The 20,560-nt window shown below is 44.1% G+C and overlaps 1 protein-coding gene across 2 annotated transcripts in view; it reads left to right on the top strand.

Moving 5' to 3' along the window:
• Positions 1-19,844, top strand: part of ABHD6 (abhydrolase domain containing 6, acylglycerol lipase) — a 66,576-nt gene extending 46,732 nt beyond the window's left edge. For both annotated transcript variants that reach the window (XM_053898533.1, XM_019469952.2), the window contains exons 5-10: positions 1,899-2,012; positions 3,447-3,579; positions 7,223-7,380; positions 10,778-10,832; positions 11,047-11,147; positions 18,705-19,844. In XM_053898533.1, coding sequence (XP_053754508.1) covers positions 1,899-2,012; positions 3,447-3,579; positions 7,223-7,380; positions 10,778-10,832; positions 11,047-11,147; positions 18,705-18,881 — 738 coding nt within the window. In that variant the 3' untranslated portion in view covers positions 18,882-19,844. The remainder of the gene's footprint in view (positions 1-1,898; positions 2,013-3,446; positions 3,580-7,222; positions 7,381-10,777; positions 10,833-11,046; positions 11,148-18,704) is intronic.
• Positions 19,845-20,560: the final 716 nt, after the last annotated feature.

The following is a 20,560-nucleotide window of genomic DNA, read 5'->3' on the forward strand; positions in this document are numbered from 1 at the left end:
TGTAAAATCTGTACCCTAGAAATACTTAAGTCTCATGAATATTTCTTAAGGTTTCTGACACTCACCTTCCTCTCAGAATTTGTCATGATTATCAAGATCAGGTTAACAAAATCATTTATTCTTTTTCAATGTTTATTTATTTTTGAGAGAGAGAGACAGAGTGCAAGTGGGGGTGGGGCAGAGAGAGAGGGAGACACAAAATCCAAAGCAGGCTCCAGGCTCTGAACTGTCAGCACAGAGCCAGGCGCGGGGCTCAAATTCACCAACTGCGAGATCATGACCTGAGCCGAAGTCGGATGCCTGACCGACTTAGCCACCCAGGTGCCTCAAAATCATTTATTCTTTTATACTCCAAGTATCTCCTCCTCCTTCCCCTCATTCTCCCTTTTGTTCTTTTTCTCTTTCTCCCTTGCCCTTCCTCCCTTCCTTCTACTTTCGTTTTTGTTTTTTTTTTTAATTTTCCTGAGTCATTTAGAGAAACCATCTTTATCTAGCAGCTTCCTGAGATTGGTTTTCCACATTGCTCGCCTTCTGTCCTGGTTTCCTTGGGTGTGGCAACTTGCGTTATTGGTCAGAGGGACCAGGTGGTGCAGGTGGAGGCTGGGAGAGACTCCCACCTCAAGCAGAACTATACCTGAATGATTCCAAGTATTATCTACACGAGGGGGAAAGGGCTCACACATCCTGTAGTTCCTTGTGTTCTCATCCCCAGATTCCACTGGAAGGACAGGCATCCCCATGCCTTAATGAACCTCTCGCTTCCTGCCCCAACTCAGATGTTTGTTTGTTTATTTTTAAGTTTATGTATGTATGTATGTATTTATTTATTTATTTTTGAGAGAATGAGGAATAAGCACACAAGAGAGAGAAGGGCAGAGAGAGAGGGGGAGAGGGAGAATCCCAAGCAGGCTTTGCACTGTCAGTGCAGAGCTCCATGTGGGGCTCAAACCCTTGAACCGTGAGATCATGACCTGACCTGAAATCAAGAGTCAGGTGCTTAACTGACTGAGCCACCCAGATGCCCCTCAGATGTTTTTTATGTAACCGGATATTTGTTTATTGGTAACTGATGTTTCTCAGTTTCCTGGTTCAAAGTGGCACAAATATAAATGGAAGGTATTTTAGAATAATAATCCTCCCAGGATTTAGACATTAATGCAAAAAACAAAAAACAAAAAAAGTTGAAACCAGAGGTAGGGTGATCAGACAGTCATGGTTCTTAGAGAAAGCTTTGCTTTTGTTGGCTCCGGGGCTGCTCCAGTTGGCTGTGTTCTGGGAGAACAGAGGCTTATTTTTTAGTTCCAAGTCAGTGGCTGCATAACTGAGTAAGTGTGAAAGGGGTGAGTGAAAGGAGAAGGAGATAGTAGATGCCGATTGGCATCGAGAAACAGTGAGAGGGGCGCCTGGGTGGCTCAGTCAGTTAAGCGTCTGACTTCAGCTCAGGTCATGATCTCGCGGTCCGTGAGTTCGAGCCCCGCGTCGGGGCTCTGTGCTGGCAGCTCAGAGCCTGGAGCCTGCTTCGGATTCTGTGTCTCCCTCTCTCTCTGACCCTCCCCCATTCATGCTCTGTCTCTGTCTCAAAAATAAATAAACGTTTAAAAAAAATTAAAGAAAACAAGAAATTCCAGCTTACTACCTTAACCTTTGCCCCCCTTTTCCAGACATCTCCTGAGTCCCCTCCCATCTGTATATTGATCTTTTGCGGCCTCTGCTCCCTATGAGGGTTACTGGCAGTACTTGTATCAGATGTTACTGGGGTAAAACACTGGGTGGCGTAGGCTCACCATCCTCAGGGATGGCTGTCAGGTCACTTGGTAAGTGGGGGCAACCTCCCTAGAAGAGTGGGCAGACATGTCCTGCACACCACATACTGATTCTCTGCACCCATGTGTTCTCAGTTCCTTCCAAAGAACCTGCACTTGGTCTGCGTGGACATGCCGGGACATGAAGGTACCACCCGGTCCTCCCTGGATGACCTGTCCATAGATGGTCAAGTAAAGAGGATACACCAGGTAAGCCGGAAGCTCTACCAAAATTGCTCAGACTGGGCCTTCCCCACCTCACATGCCCAAGCCTGGAGAGCAGGTAAGAGAGTTCCATGCTAACTTGTAACCAGTCTCTAATCCATTCTGTCTGCAAATATTTACAAACAAAATGGCACCCAAATGGTATCATTGGTCAGCTGTGGAGGGCCAGGACCTATTGCATATTGTTCTCCTTTAAGCCTGTTTTAGTTGTTTCTCAAGAAATATGGTATGGACATTTTTTTTAGCTCTTGAAAAAGGAGTTTATAATTCTCAAGATCATTTCCCTAGAGTCTGTTTTTTTGCTTACCACCTACATGACACAATATCATGATAGCCCCTCTGCCTAGTTGTGGAGGATGGGAAGGGTGCTCTTTGCATTTTGTTCTATTTTAGCATCTAGCTTCAGCCTCCCTCTGGCTGAGTTTTCAAAATCATGAGTCTCATGAACCAGTTCAGAATTTAATAGTCTGTAAGTTTCAGATTAACAGTACATATTTTCCCCAGATGAGGATTTTTTTTTTTAATGTTTATTTTTGAGAGAGAGAGTGAGTGTGAACAGGAGCAGGGCAGAGAGAGAGGGAGACACAGAATATGAAGCAGGCTCCAGGCTCCAAGCTGTCAGCACAGAGCCCACTGCGGGGCTCAAATCACAAACTGTGAGATCATGACCTGAACTGAAGTTGGCGCTAACCGACTGAGCCCCCCAGGTACCCTGAGGATGTTTATTTAATGTCTGTACCCACCCCACCCCCCTTTAGATTGTGTATTCTGATGAGGTCAGGAACCTTATCTTTTGGGGTCTTTGATGTATCCTCAGGAGCTGACCATAGTTCCTTGTACATAATAGATATCCAATAAATATTTTGAGATGTGTGGATGGTTGGTTGAATGGTTGGATGGTTGAATAGACAGGTTGGTTGTCATATGAATGGATGGTTAGATAGATGGAAAGGGCTTTAAATTAGGGCAAGAGTCTTCAAACTGTGCTTGGCCTGCCACCTATTTTTGTAAGCTAAGTTTTCTTGGAATACAGCCCTGCTCATTCATTTACGTATTATCTCTGGCTGCTTTTGTGCTACAACAGTAGAGTTGAGTAGCTGCAACAGAGAACATATGACCCACAAAGCAAATAATATTTTCTCTTGGGACCTTTATAAAAAAGTTTGCTGGCTCATGAATTAGGAGAATTCTTGTTGGTTTTATACTTATAAATGACCCTTCAATCACCTGTGTCAGGTAAAGAGTATTATATGCCATAAGGCTTGTCTGAATAATGGATCCAGTAGATTTCAGACCCCCTTTCATTAATAGACCTTGTCAGCTGTCCTCACAGGAGGTACAGAGGTTTTCTGCTATGTAATCACTATTGTTGTTGACTACAGCTATATAACCAAGCCTCCTTCTCTTTTCTCTTCCTAGTTTGTAGAATGCCTCAAGCTGAACAAAAAACCCTTCCACCTGATAGGTACCTCCATGGGTGGCCATGTGGCTGGGGTATATGCTGCTTACTACCCTTCAGATGTCTGCAGTCTAAGTCTTGTATGCCCTGCTGGTGAGTTACAAGGCTAAAATAACCCCATGTGTGACTTGAGCACAGCAGGGTCTGAATCTCTAGGGAACAGATGGCAGTGTCTGCTATGGCTGTCTTTTAGAATCATTTTTTTCAACATCTACTTTAGAGATATACAGTGCTTTAAAGATAACTAACCAAACAGTAGTTGTATAACCATAATCGTAACCATGCTTTTTTTTTTTTAGATTTTTTTTTTATTAACTTGTTTATTTTTTATTTTTTTAAATTTACATCCAAATTAATTAGCATATAGTGCAACAATGATTTCAGGAATAGATTCCTTAATGCCCCTTACCCATTTATCCCATGCCCCCTCCCACAACCCCTCCCTTTAACCCTCCGATTGTTCTCCATATTTATGAGTCTCTTCAGTTTTGTCCCCCTCCCTGTTTTTATATTATTTTTGTTTCCGTTCCCTTATGTTCATCTGTTTTGTCTCTTAAAGTCCTCATATGAGTGAAGTCATACGATTTTTGTCTTTCTCTGACTAATTTCACTTAGCATAATATCCTCCAGTTCCATCCACGTAGTTGCAAATGGCAAGACTTCATTCTTTTCGATTGCTGAGTAATACTCCATTGCATATATATATATACCACATGTTCTTTATCCATTCGTCCATCGATGGCCCTTTGGGCTCTTTCCATACTTTGGCTATTGTTGATAGTGCTGCTATAAACATGGGGGTGCATGTGTCCCTTCGAAATAGCATACCTGTATCCCTTGGATAAATTGCTGGGTCGTACATGCTAATGTTTAAAATGTAGAGCCAGCCTTTTTCCACAAAGAATTCAAGGTGGTTAATTAAAATGTGTATAGTACTTTGCAGCACTTAAATACAGTACTTTGAAATATAACAATAATATTAATATCCAACATTTATTGAGCTCTTAAGAGCTAAGTTCCCTATATGGATTTAATTCTTGTCATATCCTTATGAGGTGAAAGTGCTGTTCTCATGCTTCTCCTTTTTTGCTGAAAACTTAGAAATCTTGATACATAACAAGATTTTTTTAAAAAAATCAACAAACAGGGGTGCCTGGATGGCTCAGTCAGTTGAGCATCTGACTCTTGATTTTGGCTCAGGTCATGATCTTAGGGTCATGGGATCAAGCCCTGTGTCAGGCTCTGTGCTGAGCATGGAGCCTGCTTGAGATTCCCTCTGTCACTCAGCCCTTCCCCTGCTCATGGGCACACATGTGTGCTCTCTCTCTAAAATAAAAAAAATAATAAGCCTTATTTTTTGTTTTTCAATCAATGTATATATGCATATGTCAACTTGAGCTGTAATATGTCCCCAGAAATTACATTCTAAAGTTGGATTTTTTTAAAGATTTTAGTTAAAAAAAGACTTTATTTTTTTAAGTAATTTCTACACCCAGCATGGGGCTTGAGCTTACAACTGCAAGATCAAGGGTCACATGCTCCACCAACTGAGTCAGCCAGGCGCCCCTGAAGTTAGATTTTTAAAATTCATTTTTCTTATATGTCTTCAAACTTGGATTTGTAATGTGTTAGAGAAAAAAAATCTTAATTTTTCTTTCTTTTTCCTTCTGCTCCCTCCCCCCATCTCTCTGGTACTTTCTTGGAGTATGATTTACACATAGTAAATCACCCAAATTTTAAGTGTACATCTCAATGACTTTTTACATGTGCATTTACTATCCAGATCAAGATAGTATTATAGGTGGGAACACTGAGGCACAAAGAAATTATGTTAATGCTGGAGCCAGGATAAGAAGAGATCCTAGGATGTCTGACTCTAGAACTGTGGCTTCTTTGGAAATCCTTTAACATCCACTACTTCTTTTATGTGACTCTTACCTACTACCTCCTTTATCTGCTAGAACCCACCATGAGTTGAACCTTCTACTGAAACCTAACTAAATTGACCTTTAAAATATTTTAGTTATCAAAGTCATTTTCAGGTCTGTTGAGGACATTAAAATTGAAGGTAAACTCCCAAAGGGTTTTCTTTTCTCTTTTTCCCAAGCACCATGTCTGAAATCATTTGGGCTTTTTATAATTAAGTTTGAGAACTGGAAAAACAGCTCCTGTGGAAGTTATTAGATTTTTGATCGCTTGTGGAAGATCAGATCTAACTGGCTTTTTTGAATGTATGACTCAGAGAAGAGTTTGACACCTGAGTTTCAATTGGAAATTTAAAATTATTTGTGTGTGAAAATGAAAAGATAAACTTGTTTTTAATTTGAAATAATTACATTTTTTTAAAGTTTTTAAAGTTTATTTTGAGAGAGAAATAGAGAGCAAGCAGGGGAGGGGCAGAAAGATATGGAAACAGAATCCCAAGCAGGCTCCACACTGTCAGCACAGAGCCTGATGCAGGGCTCAAATTCACAAACTGTGAGATCATGACCTGAGCCAAACTCAGGAGTCAGATGCTTAACCAGCTGAGCCACCCAGGTGCTCCCTGCTTTGAAATCATTTTAAATTTACAGAAATGTTGCAAAGATAGTACAGAGAGTCCCATATACCCTTTACCCAGCTTCCCCCATTGTTAACGGCTCACATTACCAAAGTAAATTTGTCACAGCTAAGAAACCAACACTGGTACAGTACTATTAACTAAACTCTAGGCTTTATTTGGATCTCATTAGTTTTTCCACTAATGTCCTTTTTCTGTTCCAGGATCCGGTCCAGGATACCACATGACATTTAATCTAGGATTATTTTTAAAGTAAAAGGAAATAGATCGTGTAATCTGCCCCATGGCATCGCAAAAGCCACATGATGCCCATGCTAGCTTTAAAGGAATTGCTGAATATAGGAGATTTATAAAGTGTGGATTTCTGCAGCACAGTATTGATGTCACTGCCTTTCTTTCTGAAATGTAGCTTGTCAGCTAAGTTAAACATCTAGACATTTGCTCAGTGTTGGAAGTGAAAATTAGTTTTGCCCTCCTGTGCATATCAGCTCATGTGAATTTTCTTGTGTCTTGCTCCAGGGAGATAGGAAATGATGGTCAGTCTCAACGCTGTTCAGTCTCAGTGAACACCTAATGATCTGGACAAGGAGGGACTGCGTGGAGGGCAACATGGCAGACAGCTCAGAAGGGGTCTCTCTTTCACTGTGTATACGTATTGACCCCAAAAAAGAGATTACTAAGTGGGTCCAGGCCAAAGGAAGGAGTTGTCAGTCATTCCAGGCCTGTGTTTTCTTTCCTTCATGTATTTTATCAGCCTTCCCCTTAACGATATGAATGTGCAGGGGCTCAGGCAAGTTGTCTTATCAACTAATGCTTCTTAAACTCTATCATACATATGCCTCCCCAGCATCTTGTTAAAGTGCACATTCTGATTCAAGAGTCTTAGGAGAAGGGCTGAGATTCCGCATTTCTTATGGGCTTCCAGTGCTGCTGGTCCATGGACCACAGTTTGAGTAACCAGTCCCTAAAATATCCTGAAGGATTTTTTTTTTTTTCTGTGTTTCTCAGAGTGTGGTTTTGACCTTGAGCAAGGATGGCAGTACTGATGAAAAAGAAATTTGGTGAAAAACACCTGAAATATATTAGCTCTGGGCCTTTATTGGAGATTTCCTTCTAAAATGGGAATTAGTAAGAAGGAAGATACATTGCCAAGCTGTTTTGGTTTAAATCCCACAGGCCTGCAGTACTCAACTGATAATCAATTTATACAGCGGCTCAAAGAACTGCAGGACTCGGCCGCCATAGAGAAGATCCCCTTGATCCCATCCACTCCAGAAGAGATGAGTGAAATGCTCCAGCTCTGCTCCTATGTCCGCTTCAAGGTGCCCCAGCAGGTAACGTGATCTCAGCAGCAGTCTGCCTGCCCTTTGCCAGAGGCTTGGGCGTCCAGGGCCGGCTTCCTTCACACAGTTCTTGCATCTCGTACTCATCTATTTAGTCACTCAGCGCATGTCTGTACTGTGCCTGTGACATGTCAGGCACTGTGTTTGGGCGCAATGGTGAAGAAATAAGACCGAGAAGGCACCTGTGCAGACACTGGCCTGGAGGGGGGTGGCGGGGAGACAGGCAACTAACAAGTAAACAAATACAAACTGTGGTAAGTTCTATGGAGGAAATGAAGCTGGTGTATAGTGATTGAAAGCAGGGAGGCAGTGGAGACTTTGATAAACCTCTTTAAGAAAATAGCGTAGGCAGAGATGGGGAAAACATAAGTAAGTTTAAGGCACTGGAAGGAGGCTTGGGTGAATGGGGCCCAGAGGGAGAGGGAGGGAGAGAGGCAAGGGCTACAGCAGACATTTCTTCTTCTTTTTCTTTTTCCTTTTCTTTTTTTCTTTTTCTTTTTCTTTTCTTTTCTTTCCTTTTTTTTTTTTTTTTTAATTTCAGGACTGCTTTACACTCTTAAGAATTATTAAGAACCCCCCAAAGAGCTTTTGTTTATGGAGGTTCTGACTATTGACATTTACCATATCAAAAAGTAAAACTCAGAAAATGCAAAACACGAGAACATACCTACAGGCACTCATAATCAGTATGATGACACTATCCCTCGACAAGTAGGTTCTGAGAAACAATGCTTTTGAGAGAATGAAATTGAAGAGAGCAAGTAATATTTAGCATTACAATGAAAATAGTTTGACCTCTTGGACTAGCAGAAACTGCTTTGAGATCCACTGGGCTAGATCACCTAGGACCCAACAGGTGATGGGAAGGAGCCTGGAGTTCTAGGAAGGACTGTGGGGAGCTCAAACAGACACAAAGAACCATTGGGGTCCTCCTGTGACCTGGGAGGTGACAGTGGTGTAGATGAAGGCAGTGGCAGTGGAGACTAGAGACCTGAGATGTTTTGGAGGAAGGACAGACAGCACTTATGGCAAATTGGAAGTGGAGGATGTGTGACAGTGAGGAGTCACAAGTGATTTCTGGTACTTGAGTTGGATAAAGGCAGCATTTTCTGAGTAGGGGAAGGAGAGAGGGAGGGTGGGTCTTGGGGACAGGCTCCAATATGGACTTATTCAAGCTGTCTGTAAGGGCTCCAGGTGTAGATGTCAAGCAGACAGTTGGAGGTGCAGATTGGATATACAGGTAGAGCTGAGGGACTGGTTAGAGCCATCAGCAGGATGTTGTGGCAGGTCACGGTCTGATTGAAGCTGTGAATCTGGGGAAGGGGTGTGGGAACCAAGAGATAAGAATGCGTGGTTCAGTCTCATAACTGCAACTAATCTTTTCTAGTGTAGGAACTGGACTCTGCCTTGGGGTGGGGCCTCCTAGGAGTTGAGGGAACGGGCTCTGTTCAGATGGTGTGAACACGACTCAGTTAAGGGGTGTAGAAGCACCCAGAGTCTGCTTCTGGGGTATGTTCTACCCCTGATATCCTCTTTTTAGTTGTGAGCTTGCATTGATCCCCTCCCAGCTGTGATCTCTTCCCAGCCTAGAGTAGTCAAACAGCGCTTTAGGAAATTCCGTGTTTTGGGGTGCCTGGATGGCTCAGTCGGTTGAGCATCCGACTTCAGCTCAGGTCATGATCTCGCAGATCATTGGGCTTGCTGCTGTCAGCACAGAGCCCACTTTGCATACTCTGTCCCCCTCTCTCTGCTCCTCCCCCACTTGTTTTTTTTCTCTCTCAGAAATAAATAAATGTTAAAAAAAAAAAGAAAATTCCACATTTTGAGTTGTCAGGGATATGAAAACACTGGGAGAAAGTAAGCGGCAGCTCTAAAAGTCTTCCCTTCTAGGAGACAAGGAGCATCAGGCACTCTGCCTTCTGTGTCATGTTGTTATGTCTGTCTATTTACTTGCCTGTGTTTTCCACTCTAACCTCAGCAAAATCAAGGATTTTGTTTTAACTGGCTGTTTTATCAGCCCCCCCCCCCCCCCCCCCCCCGCAGCCTTTAGCACAGTGCTTGCATCAAATAGGTCCTGGGTATAGATTAGGTGGGCCAGAGGACGGGAAGATGCCCGGACAATGCAGAGATGGAGAATGGACATATTAGTAGATGCAGAGGAGTAGTAGATGGACACATGAATTGATGCCTGTATATGCTTAGGTGATTAAAAGTGCAGGATGGATGGATGGGAGGTTGCCTGGAGAATGCAGGGATGGAAGGTGGATGGATGGGTGGATGCAGGATAGATGGATATATTGGTGTATGATTCAGAGATGCAGGGTGGTTGGATGGATGTCTGCATGAATCAGGGATGGAGGTTGGACGAATGGGTAGATGCGGGGTAGGTGGATGCACGGATAAATATATGCACATATGAGTCAGAGATGCAAGATAGGTGGATGGGTGGCAGAATGGGTAGAGCAGGTGGATGGGTGGAGGATGCAAGATGGATAGATACATGGGGGCAAGATAAATAGTAGAGCAAAGAAAATGGCTGATGCTGAGACAGTGTGTTGGACAGCTTGCCATTGGTCTCAACCTCTAGGCTTCCACTTCCAGAATGGTCAGGTTCTAGTCATGCTCCAGACGGTTGGTTTAGAGCAGTTCTGGCTGGATGTTCCCACTTCAGTCAGCACACAGGACTCCATAGAGTCATTTAAGGGGCTTGAACCATTCCCAGGTAGATGAGTGCCAGTGCTAATGTGAAGACTGTACTCTACTTCAACTCCTGGGGCACGAGGAAGAGGAGGACTGTGTTCCTTCTGCCCATAGCATGTCTCTGGGTCAGGATTCCGGGTCCAGGAGATCTGGCCTGCCCACATTTGCTGCAGCCTTCTCCAGCCCTCTGCAAGGAAGACAAAGATAACATTGAATAATAAGCAAAGGACTATGGAACCCTTCCCAGAATTTTCTCAGTAGTTTATCTCTTTATTGTTCAAGAGGCTCATCAACCCCAATAGTTTAAATTTTTTTAGTAGACCTTGTTCTGCATGTGGATATTATTAAACAATTATTTGATGTTATCTCCAGCCAGGTTGTGTTTTAAGCTTAGCAGAGAATCTCAAGATGAAGTGGCTGTGACCCCATCTCAGGTGTTTTTTACATGCTTTGGCTTCCCAGTACTACCCACGTTCCTCCTTAATTACAAAGGAAAAAGCATCATATGACCCTGAGTCAATTACAATGCATACTACATTGTGGGAATTTGGAGGACCAGGCCTTAAAACCTTGACAATGCCAATGCTGTAAATTGCTGGACTTTATTTCCTTCACTGTCCCAGAGCCCTGGGGGGCCCAAGGAAACAAATCATCTCCTGCCTTCTAACTATGGGTCACTTCTCTGTAGATCCTGCAAGGCCTTGTTGACGTCCGAATCCCTCATAACAACTTCTACCGAAAGCGTAAGTAGTGCCGTTTCAGCTTTTTGCTCTTGACAAATGAAGCTTTATGGGTGGCTGGCTCTTCTAGTTTCCATTTCTGAGACTTGGCTAGTTTTCTGGGGCCCCTTTGATAGTTTTCTGGGGCCACAGAAAGTAGTGGCCTGGACTCAATGCCTGTCCCTGAACTCTGCAGCGGGTACCCAGCGTGTGCTCACTTTGTTTTCGTTTTCTGAAGTGTTTTTGGAAATCGTCAGTGAGAAGTCAAGATACTCCCTCCATCAGAACATGGACAAGATCAAGGTCCCAACGCAGATCATTTGGGGAAAACAAGACCAGGTATGTAGTGTGTCCCTGGGGCCACCTGTGCCAGTTGCACTGGCCTTTGAGGAAAAACAAGAGGTCATTTATAAAGTGAGCCTCATCAGCTGGTTTCTGATACCAGCAAGAGATGGAACACGCCTGGGTCAGGTGCTGATATTTATGAGGGATGTCATTCTCTGAGTTGAGAGCAATGACACTGATCTTTTAAAATGAAAGGCAATTTAAAATCATTTTTACAGATTACTTTTATCAAAGCCATGTAGTCTCATAGTACAAAAAACTTTATTTATTTAAAAAAAATTTTTTTTAACGTTTATTTATTTTTGAGACAGGGAGAGACAGAGCATAAACAGGGAAGCGTCAGAGAGAGGGAGACACAGAATCTGAAGCAGGCTCCAGGCTCTGAGCTGTCAGCACAGAGCCTGATGTGGGGCTAGAACTCACAGACCGCGAGATCATGGCCTGAGCTGAAGTCGGCCGCTTAACCGACTGAGCCACCCAGGCGCCCCTACAAAAAAATTTAAAGAGTACAAAAAGGTAGAGGCACCTGGGTGGCTCAGTCTGTTAAGTGTCCAACTTTGGTTCAAGTCATGATCTTGTGGTTCAGGACTTCTAGCCCTTCATTGGGCTCTCTACTCTCAGTGTAGAGCCCACTTCGGATCTTCTGTCCCTCTTGCTCTCTCTGCCCCTCCCCCACGCACACGCACGTGCTCTCAAAAATAAACAAACATTAAAAAAAGAATACCAAAAGGTTTCTGATGAAAATTTGATCTCTTTTCCATCCCACATTCCAATTCCCATTTCCTTGAGGCAGTTCTCACTGTCTTACATTTATTTCTTAAATTTTCTTAGGCAGACATTGACAGCAGCAAATATTTTTTACTTAGTTGTGACTATCTGTGTCGCGACTACTGAGCTCTGCTGTTGTGCAAAAGCAGCCATAGACAATATGCAGACAAGTGACCTGGCAGAGTTCCAATGAACCTTTATTTCCAAAAACAGGCAGTGGACCATTATTTACTTACTGCCATGCTAAGCATACATATACATACATAGATAAGTTTTATCTGTAAGTTGTTCACACATGCTATATGCACTGTTTTGCACATTATTATTTCATATATGTAGGAATTTATGTATCTTGGAAATCATTTCATACCAGCCCACACAGATTTACTGCTCTATTTTTTAATATATATATTTTTTATTTTCCTGACTTTTATTCATGTATTTAAGTAATAAGTTTTTCTATACACACACAAAAATGATAAGACCAGTGGTTAAATCCTGCTTTTTTTTCTTAATTTTTTAAAAAGTTTATTTATTTTTGAGAGAGAGAGAGAACAAAGTGGGGGGAGGGGTAGGCAGAGAGAGAGGGAGACAGAGAATTCGAAGCAGGCTCAGTGCTGTCAGCACAAAGTTCAATGTGGGGCCCAAACCCATGAATTGTGAGATCATGACCTGAGCTGAAATCAGATGCTTAACCGACTGAGCCACCCGGGCTCCCCACATTCAGGAATTTTTTTTTTTTTAATTTTTTTTAACGTTTATTTATTTTTGAGACAGAGAGAGACAGAGCATGAACAGGGGAGGGGCAGAGAGAGAGAGAGACACAGAATCTGAAACAGGCCCCAGGCTCTGAGCCATCAGCCCAGAGCCCGACGCGGGGCTCGAACTCACGGACCACGAGATCGTGACCTGAGCTGAAGTCGGACGCTTAACCGACTGAGCCACCCAGGCGCCCCACATTCAGGAATTTTAACACTGATGCGATGCCTTTGTCTAATCTACCATCCATATTTCAAATTCATCAGCTGTTTCAACAAGGTCCTATATGGAATCCTTCTCCTTCTCTTGCTTCCCTGAACTAGGATCTAATCCAGGATCACATATTAAATGTTATGTCTCTGCAGTCTCCTTTATTATGGACCGATACCCTACTCTGCCTTTGTCATTCATGACGTTAAGATATTTGAAAAGTATAGGTCAGTTATTTTATGAAATGTTCCTTAATTTGACTTTGCTGTTTCCTCATGATTAAACTCAGGTTTTGTATCACCACTGGAATAGCTCATGCATGGTAAGATTTCACATCTCGGACACACAGTGTCCTTCTGCCCATCCTCATGATGTTAATGTTGATTGCCTGGTTAAGATGTCTCATTTCTTCATTGTAGAGTTACTGTTTCTCTCCTTGCAACTGTTAAGGAGTCTGTTGGAGACACTTTGAAATATCCTGTTCCTCATCAAACATTCCCCCCCCCCCCAGATTTACCATCTGTGAATGATTCTTGCCCCAAACAAAGTTTACATTCTTCTTTTTTTTAATGTTTGTTTGTTTTTGAGAGAGAGAGAGAGAGAGAGAGGGAGGGAGGGAGGGAGGGAGGGAGGGAGAGAGAATGCGCAGGAAAGGGGCAGCAAGATGGAAACAGAGGATCTGAAGCAGGCTCTGTGCTGTCAGGGCAGAGCCCACTGTGGGGCTTGAACCCACAAGTTGTGAGATCATGACCTAGCTGAAGTCAGATACTCAACCATCTGAGCCACCTACACACCCCTTTTCTTTTTCTTCTTTAAGTTTTTGTATTTATTTTGAGGGAGAGAGTGAGTGGGGGGAAGGGCAGAGAGAGAGATGCAGAGAAAGAATCCCAAGCAGGCTCTGCCCTGTCAGCACTGAACCCAACACAGGGCTTGATCTTGTGAACTGTGAGATCATGCTCTGAGTGGAAATCAAGAGTCAGACACGTACTGCCTGAGCCACCCAGGTGCCCCTGCGTGATTCTTGTAACAGCTGCATAGTACTCCATTTTATGGCTCTGCCACAGTGTATATAATTAGTGCCCTACTAATGGTCATTTAGATAATTTCTAGTTTTTTGCTATTAAACAGTACCTCAGTGAACATCAGTACAGGTATGAGTTTGTGGAGTGTGAGAGCATACGCAAAGTGTGAATTCTTTGGTGTGGACTCACTGGGTCAAAAGACAAGTGCTTTTTAAAATTTTAATAGGTGTTAGGAGTGCCTGGCTGGATCAGTCGGTAGAACATGCAACTCTTGAAGTCGGGGTTGTGAGTTTAAGCCCCACGTTGGGTATAGAGCTTACTTTAAAAAAATTTTTTTTTTAATAATAACGTTTTAATAGGTTTTATTAGATGGCTCTGTATTAGTTTGCTGGGATAGTCATAACAAAGTACCACAAACTGGGTGGCCTAAACAATAGAAATTGACTATCTTAGGGTTCTAGAAGCTAGTAGTCCAAGTTCAAGTTGTCAGCAATTTGGTTCCTCCTGGGAGCTGTCAGGGAGAATCTGTACCATGCCTCTTCCCCAGCTTCTGGTGGATGCTGGTGATCTTTGTGTTCCTTGGCTAATAGATATCTCACCCTGCTGTCAGCCTTCATCCTCACATGGCATTCTCCCTATACCTGTGTGTCTCTGTGTTTAAATTTTTGTAAGGGGGCCAATCATATTGAGTGAGGGGTTCACCCTGCACCCGTATGACCTCATCTTAACTAATTACATTTGCAACAACCCTATTTTCAAATAAAGTCACCTTTTGAAGGATTGGAAGTTGGTACTTCGAGATATGAATTTTAGGGGGGACACAAACGATAATAGAGCCTCCATACTGATTTATGTTGTTTGTTTGCAACTGTTCTTTAGAAATTGTATCTTAACTCAGAGTTCTTCTAAAATGTAAAGGAAGAGGAGGCAATGAGAAATAGAGCCTTTCTTTTTTTTTTTTTTAATTTTTTTTTAATGTTTATTCAGTTTTGAAAGACAGAGAGAGAGCACAAGCAGGGCTGGAGTGGAGAGAGAGGGGGACACAGAATCCGAAGCAGGCTCCAGGCTCTGAACTGTCAGCACAGCGCCCTGGGCAGGTCTGGAACCCACTAGCCTAGAGATCATGACCTGAACAGAAGTTGGATGCTCAACCTACTGAGCCACCCAGGCGCCCCAGAAATGGAGCCTTTCTAAGGTCAGGATGGTCTCCTAGAAGGAGAAGCCAGGACTGTGTGCCCAGCACATGGGGGGAGGGAGCGGTGATAGCATCAGTGTGCAGCTATCCCAGATCGGCCAGGTGTGTCAAGGATGTATAGTGCAGGGAGGTGGGCATGGAGAGGAGGGAGGGCTCACTTGATCTCTTCTGCAGCAGCCAAAGGACTAAAAGAAGCTTTGTGTGCATCTGAGGGGAGAAGCAGGACACAGAGTAGGCCAGCAGGGGCTTATTCAATCAGAATCAAGTTAGAACAATGAAGGCCTTTCTTCATTCTAGAAACCCCAAAGGTTATTTGGGGCTCTCAGGAACCAACAAGGGGACAATGCAGAAACCAGGTTGCTGGGCTTAGGCAAAGTCTAGGTTCCAGCCCTGCCTTTGCCCTGTATTGGCCCGTGACCTTGAGCAAGCCACTCAGCCACTCCAAATCCTGTGTTTCTCTTCTACTAGGGTGAATGTGAGGCTTAAGTGAATACATATGAGGGTGATCTTTCTCCAGTTACACAAAAATAAGTTGTTTATTACTCATGTCCTTTGCCTGTGATAGTTGGCCTCTGGCTAGGGTCCAGAATTTCTTCCAGGACTCGAGTCCGTTTTGTTCTGAAAAAAGAGCATAACGTTCCATGGGCCTGCTATAAATACAATCAGATCTTCTGTGTGTTCTATGGACCATCCCCAGGGCAGAATCCAAATAGCAAAGGCTTTAGGGGCCCTTTATTTCATAGCCTTTTGCTTCCCAAGCATCTGGCTCTTTTCCTCCTCTATCATCAACAATTTGGTGTCACTGGCCAGCCCCTTCCAGGCTGAATGCAGTCTCCCTGTTCTTTGGACCCCTGTAGGTTCTGTAGCTGCTGTATTGTAGACTGCAGGGAGCTATGCACATTGTTGTTTATGTCAGTCATGCCCCCTGGATTTGGCCAGTATACAGCCTGCACAACTAAACCTGAGAGGATTTCTGCACAGCAGTTTAAGTATTTCCCCTCTGTGTTCAGTCCCACAGAGTGGGAGGGCCTTCTGGGGATACACAAGGTTTATTACTATTTATGTCCCTTCATCCTGCTAGCACAGTGCCTGGTATGCAGGTGACCCAGAGTACACAGTGAATGAGTGAGCAAGTTAGAAAGTAAATAGGGGCGCCTGGGTGACTCAGTTGGTTAAGCATCTGACTCTTGATCTTGACTCAGGTCATGATCTCACAGTTTCGTGGGTTTGAGCTGACAGCACAGAGCCTGCTTGGGATTCTCCCTCTCTCTCTGCCCCTCCCCTGCTAGCACTCTCCTCTCTATGGCTCTCTCAAAATAAATAAATAAACTTAAAAAAAAAAAAAAGATGCCTTATTTTAAAAAAAGTAAATAAACTAGCAAAGGGACAAACCCACTGACTGACTGCCTATGCATTTAAGTCAGCTAACAGATTTATATTGAGCACCTAGTATGTGCCTGACACCATATTAGACCCTGGGAATATAGCAGGGACCAAGACAGACAGGATCCCTACCCTCCAGCAGCCTATGGTCTACTTACATTATCATGCCTGACAGGGCTCAAACTAAGGTTAGATCCTATCTTTATAATTTTTATATTTTATTCATGATGGATCTTTTTGCATTAATGTTTGTTTTAAATACTGCATTAAAATAATCTTCATCTTGGGGCACCTGAGTGGCTCAGCTGGTTAAGCATCCAACTCTTGATCTCAGGGTTTTGAGTTCGAGCCCCACGTTGGGCTCCACCCTGGAGCTTACTTAAAAAAATAATAATCTCCATATTGATGACTGAGTTTTTTGGAGCCTGCTTAGGTTTTGTGCCCAAGGCCAGTGCCTCACTTTCTTCACCCTAATTTTGGCCTTGGCCTGAAATGGGATGGAGAAGATTGTTTGACCATCTGTATGAATGTCTTGCCCAAGAAACAGCTGGTGTGGTTCCCGTAGACGTGCATGAGGGTCCACACAGCTGTTATTGCATGTACCTCTGAGTGACCGTGGGGAATGCTGGATTTGACCAGCATAACAGGGTCAAAGCTAGAGGCTCATGTGGGTATTTTTGAGCCCTCTGTAGGATATTCAGTTGGGAGTTTCTACTTTTTCATACTTTGACCAGTTGAGTCCACTTGCATTTCCTCTGGGTATTTTTCCACAGAATCTGGACTTTATTTCTGCTCAGACAGGTGCCATGACAGCCTTACCTGTGAGTGAAGGGAAGGCAGAGGTGTCTGATTCCTCTGCAGGGTGCCCCCCTCACTAAGCTCCCCATTAGCTGCTCCTATTTGTGGCCCCGGGGGTACTTTGCTGTGCTCTGTGCCTTGGCTGAGGGATGCTTGTCGCTCCACTTCCTGGGTGGAAAATCTTGGTTCTAATGGTCTGGATTGATGAAAATGAAGCTCAAAAACAGAAGGCACTTGGGGAACCTGGGTGGCTCAGTTGGTTGAGCGTCAACTTTGGCTCAGGTCATGATCTTGCAGTCTGTGGGTTCAAGCCCCACATCCGGCTCTGTGCTGACAGCTCAGAGCCTGGAGCCTGCTTCAGATTCTGTGTCTCCCTCTCTCTACCCCTCCCCAGCTTGCACTCTGTCTCTCTCTTTCAAAAAAAAAAAAAATAAGTATTAAAAAAAATTTTTAAGGAAAAAAGAAAACAGATAGCACTTGAGTTTTTTGTGGGTCCTGCTTTTGTGTTGAGGATGAGGGGAGGGGTCCTCTTGCGTGGGATGAGTCGAAGGTGAAAGCCATGAAAAGGAACGAATGCAAATCTGAGACTACATAGGGTGTTGGGGAGGAAACACTGGATTGGTGTAAATGGCCAGGTAACCTAGGGCACAATGAAATTAAATGCCTTATTGGGAAAGGCTCAGCCCTGGAGAGTGGTGGCTTTCATATCAGAAGAGCGTTCCCCGTTATTCACAAACTTCAAGGCCTTCAGTCACACAGCTCTGGGGACCCCCAGAAGACCTTCAAAGAGATGCTATTCCCCCATCTCCAGCTTGGGATAATTAACATTCACCTCTTGCATCTTGTTTACGTCTCTTTCCCACAGCTGGACTGATCATGTCCATCCCTAACATAGCCCCACAGACCCCCACTGCTGTCAGATGGAGGCCTGAGCCCCAAGCATGGCTGGGGGAACAGGCCCCTCTTCCCTACCCCATCTCTCCACCATGCACTCCCCACTCCCTGCATGCTGTGTCTCAGCACCAAGCTAACTGCCGTCTCCTGCTCTTGCCATGATGTGCCCCCCTGTCCCACATCATCCATGAATCCTCCTCCCTTGTGCACTCTCAGCTCCCAGGATGCTCCCCCAACAGAACCCTCGCCTGCTGACCCGTCTGGCTTCCCTACCAGACCAGGCAGGGGCTGTGTATTTCCACTTTAGTAATGCTGGCAGTGACACAACTCCTAGCACCAACTTGCAGAAGAAAACATGAGGCATGCAGTCATATCTGTCAGAGGGCACAAGCCCCGACACCGAAGTGACTTGATCCCACAAATCACCCCTGCCAGGCTTCAGGTGGCATTCCATTCCCCAAAAGCGTGTACTCAGGCATCTGAGTCTTTTCTATCTGGTTTCCTCTCTCGTCCTGCCTACAGGTGCTTGACGTGTCTGGGGCAGACATGCTGGCCAAGTCGATTGCCAACTGCCAGGTGGAACTTCTGGAAAACTGTGGGCACTCAGTGGTGATGGAGAGGCCCCGGAAGACAGCCAAGCTCATTGTCGACTTCTTAGCTTCTGTGCACAACACAAGCAACAACAAGAAGCTGGACTGAGGCCCCACGACCGCAGCCTGCATTTGGCACTGAGCATCTGCCCCCATCTCCAAAATCTGATGCGGCCACCACTTCTCAGGGATCCTGCCCCAAACGCGGTCAGAGAGCCAGCATCCCTGAGGAAGCCAGTCCCCTATCCCCAGTCTCGACAGATCCACAGAGCTTCGGGAGCCACGAGCAGATCTCCAAGATATTTTTCACAATGTAGAAACTCACATGGAACAAAATTGAGAAAACCCAGCCATGAAATCTACCCAGAAGTCTTCAAGTTCATGTTGCAAAGCGGCTGCCTTGGACCCTAATCACCGAGACCGTTTTCTTTCAAAACATCCCTCACAGACTGAGACTCGAGGTTTTTCTGTTGCTTCAACATCCTCCCCTGCATGGTCAGTGGCTGTTTTAGGAGCATTAGTCTCCATTTGCTGAGCCCCTCTTGTCTATGTCTAGTTTAAGTTTTATGTTAGAGACCCCTATATGAATGCAGTTTGTCAGCTGCAAGATCAGGGAGGGAAACAGCAAGCTATGAAAAATATTAACATGCGAGGAGGGGTGTGTTTCCACTGCTGCCAGCCCTCCCACCTGCCAGAGCAGTGGGGAACACAGGTGGGTGGTTTGATGGGTCCCCACATGTCAGCTCCATCACGAGGGAGCCTAGAACAGTCACAGTGTGAAGAGCACCCGGCAGGGTGGGTTTCCTGGGAATAACTTTTTATTTTTAAAAATAGGACTAATAAAGCAATAATGTTCTAGACATCTGTATCTAAATAATCACACAAAAGCACCTCGTGGGCCTCGTGTCTATCTTGCTGTGCTACTGAAGACCCTTGGGTGTAAAATACTAGTTTGTTAATGAATTCTGTGAATTCTGTGAACAGTAATGTGATTGAAAATAAGTCTAAACAGCTGTAAAAGTGATCACAATGACATGACATAAATTTAATAAATCTAGATCAGCAACATGCAGACAGTTTCCATTCCTAAGCTCCTATTTAAGTGCAGTGTTGGCAGATTTCGTGTCAATTTTAAAAAGGGCGTTTTGTTTTGTTTGTTTTAAGGCTTATTCTAAGGCATTGGAAAGCCTGGTTTGGATGGGTTATTAGTTTTCTTTTAAGTCTTATTTGCAATTTTTATTCAAAATTTTTTATTGTTCATTTATTTTTGAGAGAGAGAGAAAGAGAACGAGTGGGGGAGGGGAAGAGAGAGAGGGAGACACAGAATCCGAAGCAGGCTCCAGGCTCTGAGCTGTCAGCACAGAGCCCGATGCGGGGCTCAAACTCATAGACCACGGGATCATGACTCAAGCCGAAGTCAGACACCCAACCAACTGAGCCACCCAGGCACCTCTACAATTTTTATTCAGCTGAAATTGTGTATCAAAAACAAAAGACAAGAGTCATCAAACTGTTCCTTGTGACACTTGTCTGTTGCACTTAGGAGCCCTTAAAATCCCTGGAACTTCATTCTTCTGAATCTATTTACAGAGAGTCTGTAGCCAAGTAGTTCTAGAAATAAAGTGAGATGAACTTCATAGTTTAAGTTGGAATGCAGGACTTGGTCTGAATATTTTAATTTATTGAGAAGAGTGGAACACAGATCTTAAAAAAAAGAAGATATGAAAATGTGATGTGTCAGACCTGTGGGCTGCAGCTAACGGCAGTGTTCAGAGGAAAGTGTTCAGA

Source organism: Panthera pardus, unplaced genomic scaffold (assembly GCF_024362965.1).
Source record: "Panthera pardus isolate Hobbes unplaced genomic scaffold, ASM2436296v1 HiC_scaffold_8, whole genome shotgun sequence".
Taxonomy (NCBI): Eukaryota; Metazoa; Chordata; class Mammalia; order Carnivora; family Felidae; genus Panthera; species Panthera pardus.